Source organism: Enhydra lutris, unplaced genomic scaffold (genome assembly GCF_002288905.1).
Source record: "Enhydra lutris kenyoni isolate GAN:26980312 unplaced genomic scaffold, ASM228890v2 scaffoldscaffold31, whole genome shotgun sequence".
Classification (NCBI taxonomy): Eukaryota; Metazoa; Chordata; class Mammalia; order Carnivora; family Mustelidae; genus Enhydra; species Enhydra lutris.
Genome location: NW_019154115.1, coordinates 8,998,011 through 9,012,842, shown reverse-complemented (window position 1 = coordinate 9,012,842; position 14,832 = coordinate 8,998,011). Strand labels below are relative to the sequence as shown.

Here is a 14,832-nt window from a genome sequence, read left to right as displayed (position 1 = left end):
TCCCCTTTTTCATATTTCCTTACCTCCTCTAAAATGCTGAAGATGATCAAGTGAGTAGGCAATGTTGAATCATTGTGGAACTCTTTATCTAGCCAGTTTAAGGGATTCAGATAGAATACATCTGCTTCGTCAAGGTACTGACTTTTTCCAGTCAGGTCTGGGGGACACTGGAGAAATCTCATTGGAAGTGGGTAGTGGACGTGGCTGTGAAGAGAAAGTTACCATAATAGTTACAAGAAGTTAAAAAGGGTGAAAGTTTTCCAGTTACTCTCAAGACCTATCATGTTCACATAACAAAATGGGAAGCCTAAATCTCCGCTGAGTCCCATTAAGGTAAAGAAGCAAGACTTTAATGTAGTTTTCTCAAAGATGGACAATAGGATTGTTATTCCATGTGCCTGTGCAGCAGCAGCATAACCTTCAAGTCCAAACTAAAGCATGAAACTCCACTTTAAGGTGGGATAGTAAGTCAGCAGCGTGGGAGACTTCGAATTCTCCAATATCAGTATGCTTTTCCAGGAATGGAAGGGGCCTTTGGGATGAAGTGGGTGACTTCTTAATAAGAGAACAATTCCCCATGGGCTTAACTGGCAAGGTAGAAAACTTTATGAACGAGAAAGGGTTCTTGTTCTCTTCCGTTTCACATCCTTAAATAAGTTGTTCCTGTGTGGATTTTTGTTGTTGTTGTTCCGTATTTATATAAATAAGATTTAGTGATAGAGAGCAACATATGTTCACTGATGAATGGTTTTATTGTGGCATAGACTAGCCTGTGTGTAAAAAAGATGGATTGATGAATTATGACAACTTAAGCCAGTTACTTGGGCCCGGCAAAAGCCATGTTTGTAATTGCCTGAGGAAAAATAAACACGTGATAAAGGTTTATGTTATCTGTGAACTGCATACAAAGTAAATTTACACAAGACCTAACACTTCATGGCTTGTATAATTTAGGAGCGGAAGGTCTTGCTTCAGGGAGAAAACCAAAACAAGACGAGAAAAGTTTTAAGTGTTCTGCTCTGAAGTAAGCACTCTGAAGGAGACTTTTTGCTGCATTGTGCAGTTTGAAAAATGTAAGAGGAGAACTTGGTGAACTACTCAAAACCTAAGATAACAACTATACAGCCATGTATGGAAAGCAGCTCTATGCCTCTAGAATTCCTGTTCTCGCAGTGTTACTGCTCATGTGAGCACAGAAGGAGAGTGAATATCCCACTCTCAGCTCTAGTCTTTTTTATATAGTAGGTGAACCTCAATTTGAAGGGATACTTGGGTCTTACATCTAACCTGTGGCTTTTGGTAGGCAGTCCCAACTTTCTAATTATGTATTAATGATTGGCATTAATGATTCAGTTGAGTATTCCAAAAGTGTTAAATTGTCTTAAAATGATATCAGCTTCAATAGTTAGTTGACTTAATGTGCACATGGAAAATTAACTTCAGACTGTTTAAAGCCAGGCTAAGTAGATGTAGAGCGTTTTAAAGGAAAGCAATTTGCTTTGCCCATGTTCTGTTAGTAGGCAATTGGAAGCACAGGCCCAAATGGATTTCTTTTTAAATGTCCTGCATAGTTAAGGCAGTTTTAGTGTTGCATTTCTCAGAAATATGTAATTCAGGCATTAGAATATCATCTAATGGAATTTCCTAATTTTTATAGGTGAGACAACTAATATAAAGAGAGATTTAAAAAGACTAGTATAAGACCAGGGCAGCAGTTCAGCAGTAAATCTGGAGTAGAATCTAGTGTTTTGAGATTAATTCAAAATTTTAAAAATAGAAGATGTATCACAAAGATTTATAGTAAGCTCAATGATAATTTCTTTTACTATGGTTACCTTCAAATGATCTACAAAATATTTTATATTACATTTAAAGTAGATCATTTAAATATGTCACATTTTAAAAATAAAGCTTATTTAAAAGTGGTATATGATTTTCATTGACATAGTTTAAATGGCTTTTAAAATTCAGTGAATATGGATAAAGTTTCAAATTTCTTAGTCATTTGATCAGTTATCAAGTAAACTCAGGAATCTGAAAGGAATTTTAAAGTAGTTTCATTTTCTTAATAGCATGTAGTGGAACAACTTCTATTACCTATAATAAGGAGTAGAGTGGCAAGGCATCATTATAAATACTGAAGCTGAAGATTTATTTGGTTTATTGTAACAGAGTTCTTGAACATGAGTCATGACATCAAGAGTACCTCGTTGATGAACTAAACCAGTATAGAGGGCAAGGAGCATATTCGATAAAAACAGGAAGCTGAGAGCTGGTTTCTTCCATGTTTTCAGGTGGTTTAGTGAGTACCCTGTATGAAGACAGACACGAACCATAATACTGGCATTCTTGCTTTAGGATAGCTAAGCAAATGTTAACTGCAAATACATTTGTAAACCTTAATGGAAGTAGCACAAATTGAAATAATGTCATGGACAAATAAGAAATAAGCAATAGGTCATCTTTATAATTTCTCTATTCGCTGTCATTGTCCTCCGATCTCTACATTTTTCTTGAAAAAAGAATGGAAGGATAATGGAAAAAGAATGGCTAGGGAGTCCAACAGACCCAGATTTGAATTCTAACCCTGGCACAGGTGTCTTCTTTTACTTTGCTGAGCGTTATTTTCCTCATCTGCAAATGGGGTAACTAACTTTTCCAAGTATTAGGAAAAAATGTACGTCCAGTGCTTGTCCTGGTACATAGTTCATTTGTCTGTCTCTTCTCTTTAACCTCCCAAGTGCTAACAATGGATTGTGTACATATGTGGCAGAGTGTCCTCTGAGAAAAATACACCACTGGGAGATTTTCAGTAGTTACTGTATGTATTGGTGGCATGGGTATCTTTTTCTGAAAGAAGTATGTCTTTTCTTTCAATATAGTGTTGGGCAATTTGGAGATGCTGAAAAATTTATTTTTAAATTTGTAAAAGTAATTCTTGCATGTGGCAAAAACCCCAAGCAGAATAGAATAAATGAAAAGTAAAAGTCTCCCATCCCCTTCCTATAGTCCTCCTCCCCAGCAGTAGCCACTGATAATGAGCATATAAGGATCTATTGAAAATACCCTTAAAAAAAACAGGCCTTTGCATTGGAAAAGAATAAGCTTATTAATGAACTTGACATTTTGTTCATACTCCACATATACAGTCTTCATGGAATTAGATAATTGGTCTTTTGGAATTTGGGTATCCAGGATCCAGTCTGTGGCTTGCCTGAAATTTTAGCACTAATTCCCACCGGGGCTAAGGCACTGTTTTCCATGATCATCACCTAATTGACTGCTTCAGCTGTTTTAGGTTGGCTCAATCACTGAAAATAACTGAACATGAATAAAATTAATTTTGAACTGTTCCCATTTAAGGACACTAACATGAAGTTGGCCTAGGAGGGACTATTTCAAAAACAGGAGTAAATTAAGACCTGTAATTTACTTAAATCACATCTAGTACTTCATGTAAGGACCTATTTTACATTTTTATATTTTAGCCAGAGGCTTCCATTGAGGTTAAACAATAACATTGTTTTTTAACCCTTAAACTGTCCCTGCTTCCCTCCCCCCAGGGGACTTACTTAAAAACAAGTCCCAGAAACCAGCCTCAGGTAACAAAGCTCAAATACAAGGGTGGGTCAGGTCAGGTGGAGACCTTCATTCAGTGGGGGCACATACTATCTTCTAGCTACCAAGGTGATGGGCTAGTTTCTATGGCTACTGTGGGGTGAATTGTAATTCAATCAGCCACCTGTGTGTGACCAGGCCCAACCACATGGCCTTTGCTCTATAAAAGTTAGTCTGGAAAGCAGGGAGGGGTCGTCCTCTCTGTAAGGGGCGGCCCCCACCGGTCTATTTGACTGTGGGTCTGATTCTTGATGCTTGGCTCGAAATAAAGCTTTGCTTGACCTTCGCTTTGTATCAGTCTCACTCCTTTAATCACGGACCCATTATTGGGGCATAACACTTCACATTAACTGAAAACACTCATTCTTTCAACTTGTATATATTAACATTCAGTTTAGGAAAAACTAAAGATACCTTTTGTTGTACACTTAAATATATCTTAATTAGGTATGGTACCTTTATCGCTCTTATTTCTATTCATTCCTTTGAAGATTATAAATAATATATTGTACATAAATCATATATAATTGAAAATAATAAAAATAACTTCATCTTTTCCAAGACATCTGATACCTGCCACTTACTTGATAGCCGAACCAAATTTGGCCAAAAAATCTTAGAATTTCATTCCTCTAGGAAATGTTTTAGATAACATTACCTATAGTTCATTCTATTCATTAGTTGGAATATCACACATCTCTCTCATTACTACTACTTGAAATAGCTGATTAGCCAAAGCACATTCTAAAAAGTGTGGTAAAAAATGTAGGAAGATCAAGAAAACTAAACATACATGTACAATATATCTAAATTTATGTTTGCTATGGTAAAATAAGGAACCTACTAAAGTTTGAGAACTAGGATTAGTTTTATTAGAATTGAAATAGGATTCCAGGAGTTCTCTTATCTGTAATAATTCTAGTCACAGAACTAATAGACCAGCAAGCTCAAGAGCTTTCTTGAGTAGATGGGAAAAAACTAAATATACCTAGTGGCCTCATTACAAAAAGCCACATTAAAGCCTATCCGGGCAAGGCACTTTAGAAGACAACTTGCCCTCAGGAATATTCAAATGAAGTGTAACCTCTTCAGGTTGCATTTGTGAAATGTTCACTCATCATCAGTCTTTTCACTCACTAAATGTTTCTTGAAAGCTTTTTAAAAAATGGGCATTAGGGATACAATGGTATGGTGACTGATCTAAAACTGGAGTGCACGATGGTAAATGCTGTAAAAATGGCATTTTGGGTAGAATGCTGGAAGAAAATGTGCTTGTATTTCCAGCGGTTCAGTACGAAGGAGTCTTAAATTAGGTAATGCTTCTATTTTATATTTTCTTTGTGGTGATAGTAGGATGGATCTTTTCAGAGAGAACTGAATCTCCCTGTTAATTTGGGGAAAAAATACACAGAAAATGCTGGGAAGAGAAGGAAAGAAGGAACAGTTGAACAGACTTGGATTTGAAGACTTCCAGGGTTTCCAAACTGTCTGACATTGAACATTCTCCAGAGAATTGCAGAAACTGGAGCTGTTAAAGGGAGAGATGGAAATACATTACAGCTGCAGTGCTAGTCTGCGCCACAAGAGAAGCTTAGGATTCACAGTTTCCTTACAGGGAAGCAGTATGGTTTCTTCAGTATTTAAAAAAGGTAACAAGATCCTGTAGCTGCTGTCTACTAAGTCTACATAACTACATACAAATAATAAGCAGATGCAATTCTCACTGCAAGGATCCACCCTAGAATGAGCAAGCTTCTGAATGGGATAGGCAGCACACTGTAAGGTAAGCATCATCTAACCTGAAATGTGAGACCCCCTCTCCCAATTAACTGAAGATTCTGTGAACACAAGTTTTCTTCTGTTCTGTAAACCACCTAGGGAGATCTTTTGGCCTCATGTAATTTCCAAGAGAACAAAGACCTCGTATGAACCTGGGTTCATACGAATTCAGACACCTTCACTTCACATACAGCAGTCCTCCCTTCTCTGCAGGGGATACATTCCAAGACCCATGGGGGATGCCTAAAACTGCCAGTAGTACAGAACCCTATACTCTTCCAATACACACCTCTGATGAAGTTTAAGTTACAAATTAGGCATGGTAACAGATAATAGTAATAGCTATTATTAATAGCTGTATTACTATTACTATTAGTTACTATTACTATTATTATTAATAGTTATAATTGTAACAGGCTGTAATAAAAGTTAAAAGAATGTGGTCACAAAACTTTTTATTGTACTGTAGCCATCTTCCTTGTGATGATATGAGACGATAAAATGCCTTTGTGATAAGATGAAGTATGGCAAATGACAGAGGCATTGTGATGTGGTGTTAGGCTACTACTGACCTGAGGATAGGTCAGAAAGGGGATCATCTGCTTCTGTATCTTGGTTGGTGCAGGTTACTAAAACTGGAAAATGAGGACTGAATAAGGGCATGATACCATAGTAACTCTAACTCAAGCTAAATAACGTCCCAGAATATTTAACTTGCTCCTGTTACCTATGCCAACAAAAAGATACATAAAAGAGGAAGTTGTTAGGAATTTATAAGACTGATAATTATCTCTGGGAAATGGAACCAGATGATTAGAGGATGACACTATAGGGTTTTTTCTTTTTATACCAGGAGTTTATTTTATTGGTTCTTATCCAATCACTATCAGATCACTGTTAAAGTTTTAAATCCATCATGTCCCAGCTCACTCTTCTCCAGAATAAAATCTAAAAACTTGAGTATATAAGAAGGCCCTGCATGAGTTGGTTCCTTCTTTACTCAGCCATATCTCCTAATCATCCTGTGATTTATCTTGATACACACAGTTACTTTTTAAGTTTTGGATACTTCCTATTACAATGCATTTTTAAGCAAGGACTGATGAGTTCCTTCTTACCAAGGTACGGTTCATTGGAACGGAGGGGATGCGAAAGTTAAGGGCTGTACATTACTGATCCCATCAAACACAGGGGTAGGAAGGATGCACCCTTGTTTTGACAAGACTTAACAGAAAATCCAATCTAAAAGCCCAAGAAAAAGATCTCTACCAAGTCCTACCAACCAGAGATGTTTCTCTGGGAAAGCTGTTCAGTTAACTTAAGTTCAGCGTTTACATGAAAAAAAAAAAAAAAGGCTGGTTTAATTCTGTGATGGAACATACAGGAGAATGGGCCTGGGAAAGAGAAACTTGGAACTATTAGAACAGTAAGGAGACTACTGGGCACAGAGATATCAGGAAGAATTTTATGTTGCTACTTCGCTAAGGAAATAAAGCTATTTTCATATAAGTCCTAAGAAATGCCCAAAACAAGATGTTTAAGGGCATTATTAGCATTTTATGTAAAGAGATAAATTATCAAAATAACCACCTGAAAGAGTGTAAGTGCCTCTGAAGAGAAGAATTGGAAGGAGGGCAGGGAACCATTGTTTTTTTTTAAACGTATGGAATGGCTTTTCAAATAACGTGCATGTGCAGTTTTGATAAAACAATTAGTGTATGGAGAAACAGACTAGCAAGTCTGTGTTGGCCACTGTGATAAAAACAGATGAAGCAGATACCCAACCTAAAATTAGTAGCAGGTGTTGGAAATCTCATCAGCACAAATTATAAGAGGTTCAACTAAAAATATCAATCTTACTAGACCAATGGCACCTTTCTTTTACAGATGAGGAAACAGAGGCACAAGGTTATACAGTTCACTAAGGATCAGAGCCAATTACAGAAGGTATATTTCTCAGAGTTAGTCCTGTTCTGGATAGAACTGAGGGAAATTCAAATTAGGCAAGAGAATTTACTGTAGATTGAAAAAATGGCTGCAGTTATCCCTCTTCATGTCCAATCTCTACCTGAGCCTGAAGTTTCTTTCTCATCTCTTGAATCTGGTCTGGCTTTGCGACTTGCTTTGACCAAAAGAATGTGGTGGAAGTGATAGTGAGCCAACTACAGACATAGTAAGTTTTAAGCCACTGAGTTTTAAGGTGGCTATTATAAAGAAATTGCTGACTGAGTTGTTTATCTAAAAATCAGGTTTTTAAAACAGGCCAAAAAAAGAATAAAAACTGAGATTTGAGGTACAGTATAACTCAAGATTTCATATAGTTAGAAAAGACACAAATTTGGCCATTTAGAACAATTCTGAAAAGAACTCTTTTCTGACATTGCTCCTGAACATCCAAAGACTGATGTCCCGGTGAGCTCACTATGGACTCTTAGCGGGAATACAAGTCTCTTCAGGTCCAATTCAAGGACCTTAGGTATGTGTCCAAAGGAGGGATCACATTCTTTGAGAAAATGAGGGGTTTTGCTAGTTCCCAGTCCTTTAGGGATCCTTCTGAGTGGACAAAATATGGAACAAAGGCTGATTCTTGTTCATTAGAAGGAGATCCTCTTCAAACCTCATCAGCATTTTATCTCAATCTTTGGAATTGGAAACAGGTTACCAAGAATGTGCTACTTAAAAGATTCATTCTTCTGGACTGGGAATGAGGATTCAGACAACCCAGTCTTTCTCTAAAACACTCTGTAAAGACATGGCACAGAAGTAGAATGCTAGAAAAACCTTAAATTATAAAAATGGAATGAAACCAAGTTCCTAAACTAACCAAATAACACACACAAATATTTGACCTCTGGACTTGATTTAATTATAACTCAACTCCAGCTCAAGTGGTGGTAAAGAAAAATTTTAAATCTGAATAGTGATTCATGAACAGATGTGTAGATTTGCTCTGATGAATCCGCCCACTATTCTTAAGACTTGACACATAGCTGTTCGATGCCTATAATTTGTGCCTGCATCTATATATGAAGTGAGACTATAAAGTCATAACACAAATGAACTTTGGTTTCAGCAATTCAGATGTGTCAAATATTTGGATGTGTGTGTGCATACATATATAAGTTATATATGTATTTGTATATAAATTATGTTTGTATCTCCGTTGAAGACAGTACATATAGCTGAGATAGTGTATACTTGATCAAAGCTGGCTGCTTAACCCAGTGGGTGGTTTGGTGGTTTTTTTTTTTTTTTTTTTTTTTTTTAGGTCAAAAGTTTGATATCATTAACTCCCTAGTTTTTCCCAGCCTCCAGTCTCCGTTGTATACTTATTTCTTCCCTCCCCAGTAGTGATTTTTTTTTTTTAATATTTGAGGGAAGCCAAGTCATTTATTCTAAATTAAACTTGAAGTTAATAAAGTTTCAATTCATATTTTTTCCAAACCAACCAATGTAAAAATTCACTTTCTCCAGAGATCAGTGCTATAAGACTTTATAGAAGTCACATGTAAAAAAATTATTCCAAAAGACCTAGTGGAAAAATGGAGAAAAAGCCAAAAATAAAATCAGCGGCGTGGACCACTTTAAAAATTGCGTATGCATTAGAGTGAGTCTTAAAGTGGTAGATGTGTATGAAGAAGCATTAAAAAGTAGTTTCAACAGCTGTAAATATATTTTTCATTTGTCAAATGAAGAATTCCATAGTTTAATCATAAACTTAAAATGCTATTATAAAATAGACATATTTCATTACTTTAGAATGAAAGAGTCCTACAGCCAGAAACACCACCACTGAAAGGTCCTTTGCATATTAAATCCTCATGTTTTTATATCACATTTTATATCACATTTAGTATATTTAGGCAGTAAAAAGAATACTGTAATAGTCTACCTTGTAATTAAGGAGCATCTCTCATTTAGTTTAGTTGAAAACGTATTTTAGTGTTTAAGGAAAATTTATTATCTAACCTATTTCTACATAAATGCAACTTTTTCTATATTAAACAAAAATACTTACCACAGAACACCATACAGAATGGTAAAACTGGATAGATAAACCTAAATTCTTTGTGGCTCAACATGCTATAATAAAAAAAGATATTAAGAGAATTATATGACAATTTGAGAAGTAAATATATTTAAAATGAAATATTAACCTGTTTTTCTAAATACTGAGACTGAATTTCCTGCTTCAGGACTCAGTCTCATTATTTTTTGGTTAAAAGGTGATGATGTGTTAAAAGTAATCCTAATATTTGATGTCAATATGAAATTCTAAAGTACAATTACATTCTAAAAAAGATTTCTGTTACCAATCCAATTAAGTCATATTACTCAAATTTGGAATACAGATACATACATTTTCATTTAAAAATATTTCTCTAGTCCTTCAATACTTAAAATTTTGGTAGTTTCAAATTTTAAGAGCAAATAAAATTTTTTCAGCTCCTTGAAAACTGAATGTAATCCTTGTCAAGCAAACTATACATATCAGAAGTATTCATTCTGAGCATCAGCATAATTATTACCTTTTCTGTCTGCTAAATAATCTCCAGTAATAAATCATAAGAGTTAATACATATCCAGAAGATAAACAGTTTACTTTTTGAATAATTTAAATTCTTGGTAACATTAAATAAATTATTTGAACAAATAAAATCTTACCTATAAACTAGCAGTGTCCATAGCACAGTTACCAAAAGTATTCGGTACCTCTTTGGGGCCAGAAAGCAGCCATGAATAAAGAAGGGTAAGTGAGTACCCAAGACAGCTGGAAATCCTTGACTAAAGTACCAATGCCATGGATGAGAACCATAAAATGTTCCCAAATTCTGAAGCACGTTAAATTTCAAAAAGTTATATTGAACCAGGGTCCACTGGAATAGTTGGTGGAAAGAAAACAGAAATATATTAGTGCCAAGTATGAATCTTCAACATTAGGGAATTTGGCAGAATCTTGAATGAAGTCTAAAAACCAAACAATACTTTATATTAATTTTGATTAATTACAACATGAAATCATTCTTTATTCATTTATAATGTTCTAAGTTTTAATGTGTTGTTAATTTATTAAAAAAACTAGATTTCTGCAATTCAAGAAATCATGAATAAATGTTCATATGTATTTTGATAATGTAAGTTTTATATACAGTAAATGATAAAGAAGATCCTCAAAATGGGTTTTGTATGAGTATATGTGTTACCCATATTAAAAACTTTATAGTTTACGATATCACATATTAAAATATAAGCCTTGAGAACATTACCTTTTGAATTGTCACCAACAACAACAACAGTTCAGCAACAACAGCAGTTAACAGTAAGTGCTCATTTCTGCCAGGCAATATTATAAGCATTTACATGCATTATCTCATTTAATCCTTCAACCTTATGAAACATGTACCACAGTTATTTCCAGTTAAGGAAACTTATCCAAGGTCACATAGCTAATAATGAAGGCACCAGGTTTCAAACTGTGGCAACCTGATTCCAGAGCCCCTAAGTGACTTAAAATCAGGGAACCTTTAAAAACAAACAAAGGCCATAACCAACAGTCATGACATTAAAATGTCAAATCAAATCCTTGAAGAGAGTATTCTGATTAATTTGGAATTCTGAATGATTGAGTTCAATTAAAGTTTAAAAATTTAACCTTTGTAACAAACCTGACTAAATTGTACAAACTTGACAAAAATGCCATAAAATGGACTCCTTTTAACTTCAACTATGAATACACAATTCCGTTTTATAGAAAACACAGCAAATTGAATGAAAGGCAGATGCCAATAGTTTTTTTTTTTCAATGTATCCCATAAAATTTTTAAAAAGTGATTTGCCTGTGTTCCTAAATATTCACAGATTAATAGGTCAGGTTGAGTTTTTAGTGTAATAAATGGTTAGATTAAAAATAGCTATTAGCTTAATGTATTTTTACTTACTTGACCAAAAAAAATACGATCAACTATCAGAGACAAACTCAAAGTGACAAATCTGAAAAACAAAATAGAAGGGTGATTAACACTCTGAACTTACAAAAAATCCAATATTGGCATATGGCTTTTACAAATGCTTGGCTAACCAAAGTCACTTTAAAAATGCCTTACACTTTTGCAAACTGAATATGGATTTACACGTTGAGAGATCTTTCACTGACAGAAGCTGTATTTAAGGAAAGTTTCTAAAAGTAATAAACACTGTATTATCTATTGCTATACAACAAAGTACCCTAAATATTGGCAATTTAAAACTATGAACATTTATTACTTCATTATGGGCCAAGAATCCAAGTGGAGCTTAGCTGGGTGTCCCTGGGTCAAAGCCTTTCATGAATTGTCAAAATGTTGGCTGGGGCTAAAGAGTTTCATCTGAAGACTTGACTGGTGCTGGTGGGGAAATCTGCTTCCAAGCTCACTCAACATGGATGTTGGCAGAGCTCAATCTCCCACACATGGGAGATTTTAAAGACTTTTAAAGACTACCTCCTGACATGGAGACTGGCATCCCACAGGGTAGGTCAGCAAAGAGAGAGTAAGATGGGCATCTAGCATGGATGCCAAGTCCTTTTATAACCCAATCATGGAAGTGACATCCCTCCTGCCATATTGCTATTTGTTAGAATTAACTCAAAATGTCCAGCACAAGCTCAAGAGAGGAGGATTATATAATAGCATGAGTATCAAGAGGATGGGATCAGTGGGGGCCATCTCAGAGGCTGCATACTATAAACATATACACAGAAAAACACACTATGTATCAGTGAGTATAAGCCTTCATGAATCATCACTGCATGGACACAATTGTGTAATTGTCCTATAGACCAGGGTATGGAGCATTAGCAGTACTTCAAAAGGCTCTTCTATCTTTCCAACCAGTCAATCTCCACTCCTTTTGCAAAGGGGACCACTATCCTGACTTATGATAGTTTAGATGTTTTACCTTTACTGAATTTTACAAAAATGAAATCACACTGTAGTACTCATATCCAATTTCCTTCAATCATGTGAGATTTAACCACATTTTTTGTAGGTTGCAGTACTTCATTTATAATATGATATAGTATTCTGCTGAATTACTATGCCACAATGTATTTATTGTTGATGGATGCTGCTTTTTTTTTTTTTTTTTTTTTTAGCTATTATGAACAGTGCTATGAGCATTCTTTTATGTGCCTTTTGTTTCCCAAATATATGTACTTACATTTCTGATGAGTATATACCTAGGATCGAATTACTGGGCTCCAGGGTATAAGTGCAATCAGCTTTAGTAAATTCTTACAGTTTTCCAAAGTGGTTGTATCAATTTATATTCCCACAGGAATATATAAAGTCTTTATATCCTTTCAGGCATTTGGGTAGATGTATACTAGGATGTCAGGGTGGTTTTCATTTACATTTCCTGAGTGACTAATAAGGTGAGTACCTTTATACTTCTTGTCCATTTAAATATCTTTTGAAGTGCCTGTTCAGGTCTTTTAATCAGTTTTCTATTTTTCTTAAAGATTTGTACAAGTTTTGTATATAATTGATAGACGTTTTTTCTTGGTGTTGTGTTTTATACTACAAATATTTTCTGGTCTGAGGCTTGCTTTTTCACTCTTAATGGTGAATCTGATGAACAAAAGTCTTGAATTTTAATGTATTCAAATGCATTTATCTTTCCCTTTATAGTTAATACTACATTCTACTTAAGAAATCTCTGCCTGTCTCAAGGTCATGAAAATATTCTATCACATCTTGAAGAAGTGCAATTCTTTTACCTTTACATTAATATCTATATTTCCCTGGATTTTTATTTTTTGTTATGGTGGCAAGTAGGGGTCCATATGGATATCCAGCTAATTATATATTTATTGAAAAGACTTACTGTACTGCCTTATCACTGTTAATCATAAATGAGTGACTTTATGTCTGGGTCTGTTGTTGGACTATTATGTCTCACCAGTCAGTCTATTTGTTTTGCACTGATTCTAAGTTGTCTTAATTACTGTAACTTTGTAAGAAGTCTTAATACCTATAAAGTCAAGTCATCCAACATTATTTTCTCTAATTCTTTTAGTTAGTATTTTTTATTCCACTTAAATATTTAAAATCAGCTTTATCAGTTCATACACACACACACACACACACACACACACACACACACACACATACCATACTGGGCTTTAATTGGAACTCCACTGAATATACAGATCACAGTTTGGGGAGAGTTGATGTCTTTAAAATATTGAGTCTTCCATCCATGAGCATGGCATATTCTTCCATTTATTTAGGTCTTTATTAGTTTCTCCCAATAATGTTTTATACCTTCCTATGTAGAGTCCTTGTATATCTTTTATTATTTTATTCATAGAAAGAGAGAGGGAACACAAGCAGGAGGAGTGGGAGAGGAGTGGGAGAGGAGTGGGAGCGGGAAAAGCAGGCTTCCCACCGAGCAGGGAGCCTGATGTGGGGTTCGATCCCAGGACCTTGGGATCATGACCTGAGCTGAAGGCAGATGCTTAACCAACTGAGCCCCCCAGGCACCCCTTAATTTTTTATTTTGACATAATTTCTGACTGAGAAAAGTTGCAAGGATAGTATAAAGAATTTCCATATATCCTTCACCTAGATTTCCCAAATGTTAGCATTTTACCATATTTGCTTTATCTTTTTCTTTCTCTTTAAATATGTATTTTTTTCTGAATTGTTTAGTAAGTTGCAGACATCATTCACCTTTATCCCTATACTTCAGTGGCTATTTCCTAAATACAAGAAAATTCTCTTACATCACAAATAATCAGAAACAGGAAATACAAAGTTTTTATGGCTATCTAATTTACACCTTGTTTAGATTTTACCACTTGTCCCAATAATTTCCTTTATACAAAGAAAAAAAATTTGATTTTTTCTTATTATTCTTATTATTTGTTGTGTTCACTTGTGTATCTCTATAGTCTCCTTTAATCTAGATTATTTCCTTAACCTTTCCTTGTCATTCATGACTGGCATCTTTGAAGAATACAGGTTAGTTATTTTCTAGAATGTATCTCAATTTGGGTTTGTCTGATATTCTTCATGAATAGATTCAGGTTATACATAACGAGAGTAATACCATAGAAGTGACAGGGTGTTTTCTCTGCTTCTGATTATGTGTTTCATGATAGTGATCCGTCCAGTTACTGGTAATGTTAACTTTGATCCCTTTTTTTTTTAATTATTTATTTTTTAAAAATTTTATTTTTAAGTAATCTCTTTACCCAATGTGGGGCTTAAACCCACAACCCTGAGATCAAGAGTTGTATGCTCTGCCAATTGAGCCAGCCAGGCACCCCTTAACTTTGATCCCTTGATTAAGGAAGTGTCTGTCAAGTTTCTCCACTGTAAAATTATGATTTTATCCTTTATAATTAATGGTTTATGGGGAGACACTTTGAGACTATATAAATATCCTCTTATT

At 34.9% G+C, this 14,832-nt stretch overlaps 1 protein-coding gene across 1 annotated transcript in view; it reads right to left on the bottom strand.

The window, feature by feature from the left end:
- Positions 1-14,832, bottom strand: part of LOC111153326 (phosphatidylinositol glycan anchor biosynthesis class B) — a 39,770-nt gene that overhangs the window by 737 nt on the left and 24,201 nt on the right. Inside the window, exons 7-11 of the mRNA XM_022512283.1 lie at positions 11,337-11,388; positions 10,063-10,274; positions 9,416-9,480; positions 2,098-2,311; positions 24-204 (exon numbers count right to left, since the gene is read on the bottom strand). Of these exons, the coding sequence (XP_022367991.1) occupies positions 24-204; positions 2,098-2,311; positions 9,416-9,480; positions 10,063-10,274; positions 11,337-11,388 (724 nt within the window). The remainder of the gene's footprint in view (positions 1-23; positions 205-2,097; positions 2,312-9,415; positions 9,481-10,062; positions 10,275-11,336; positions 11,389-14,832) is intronic.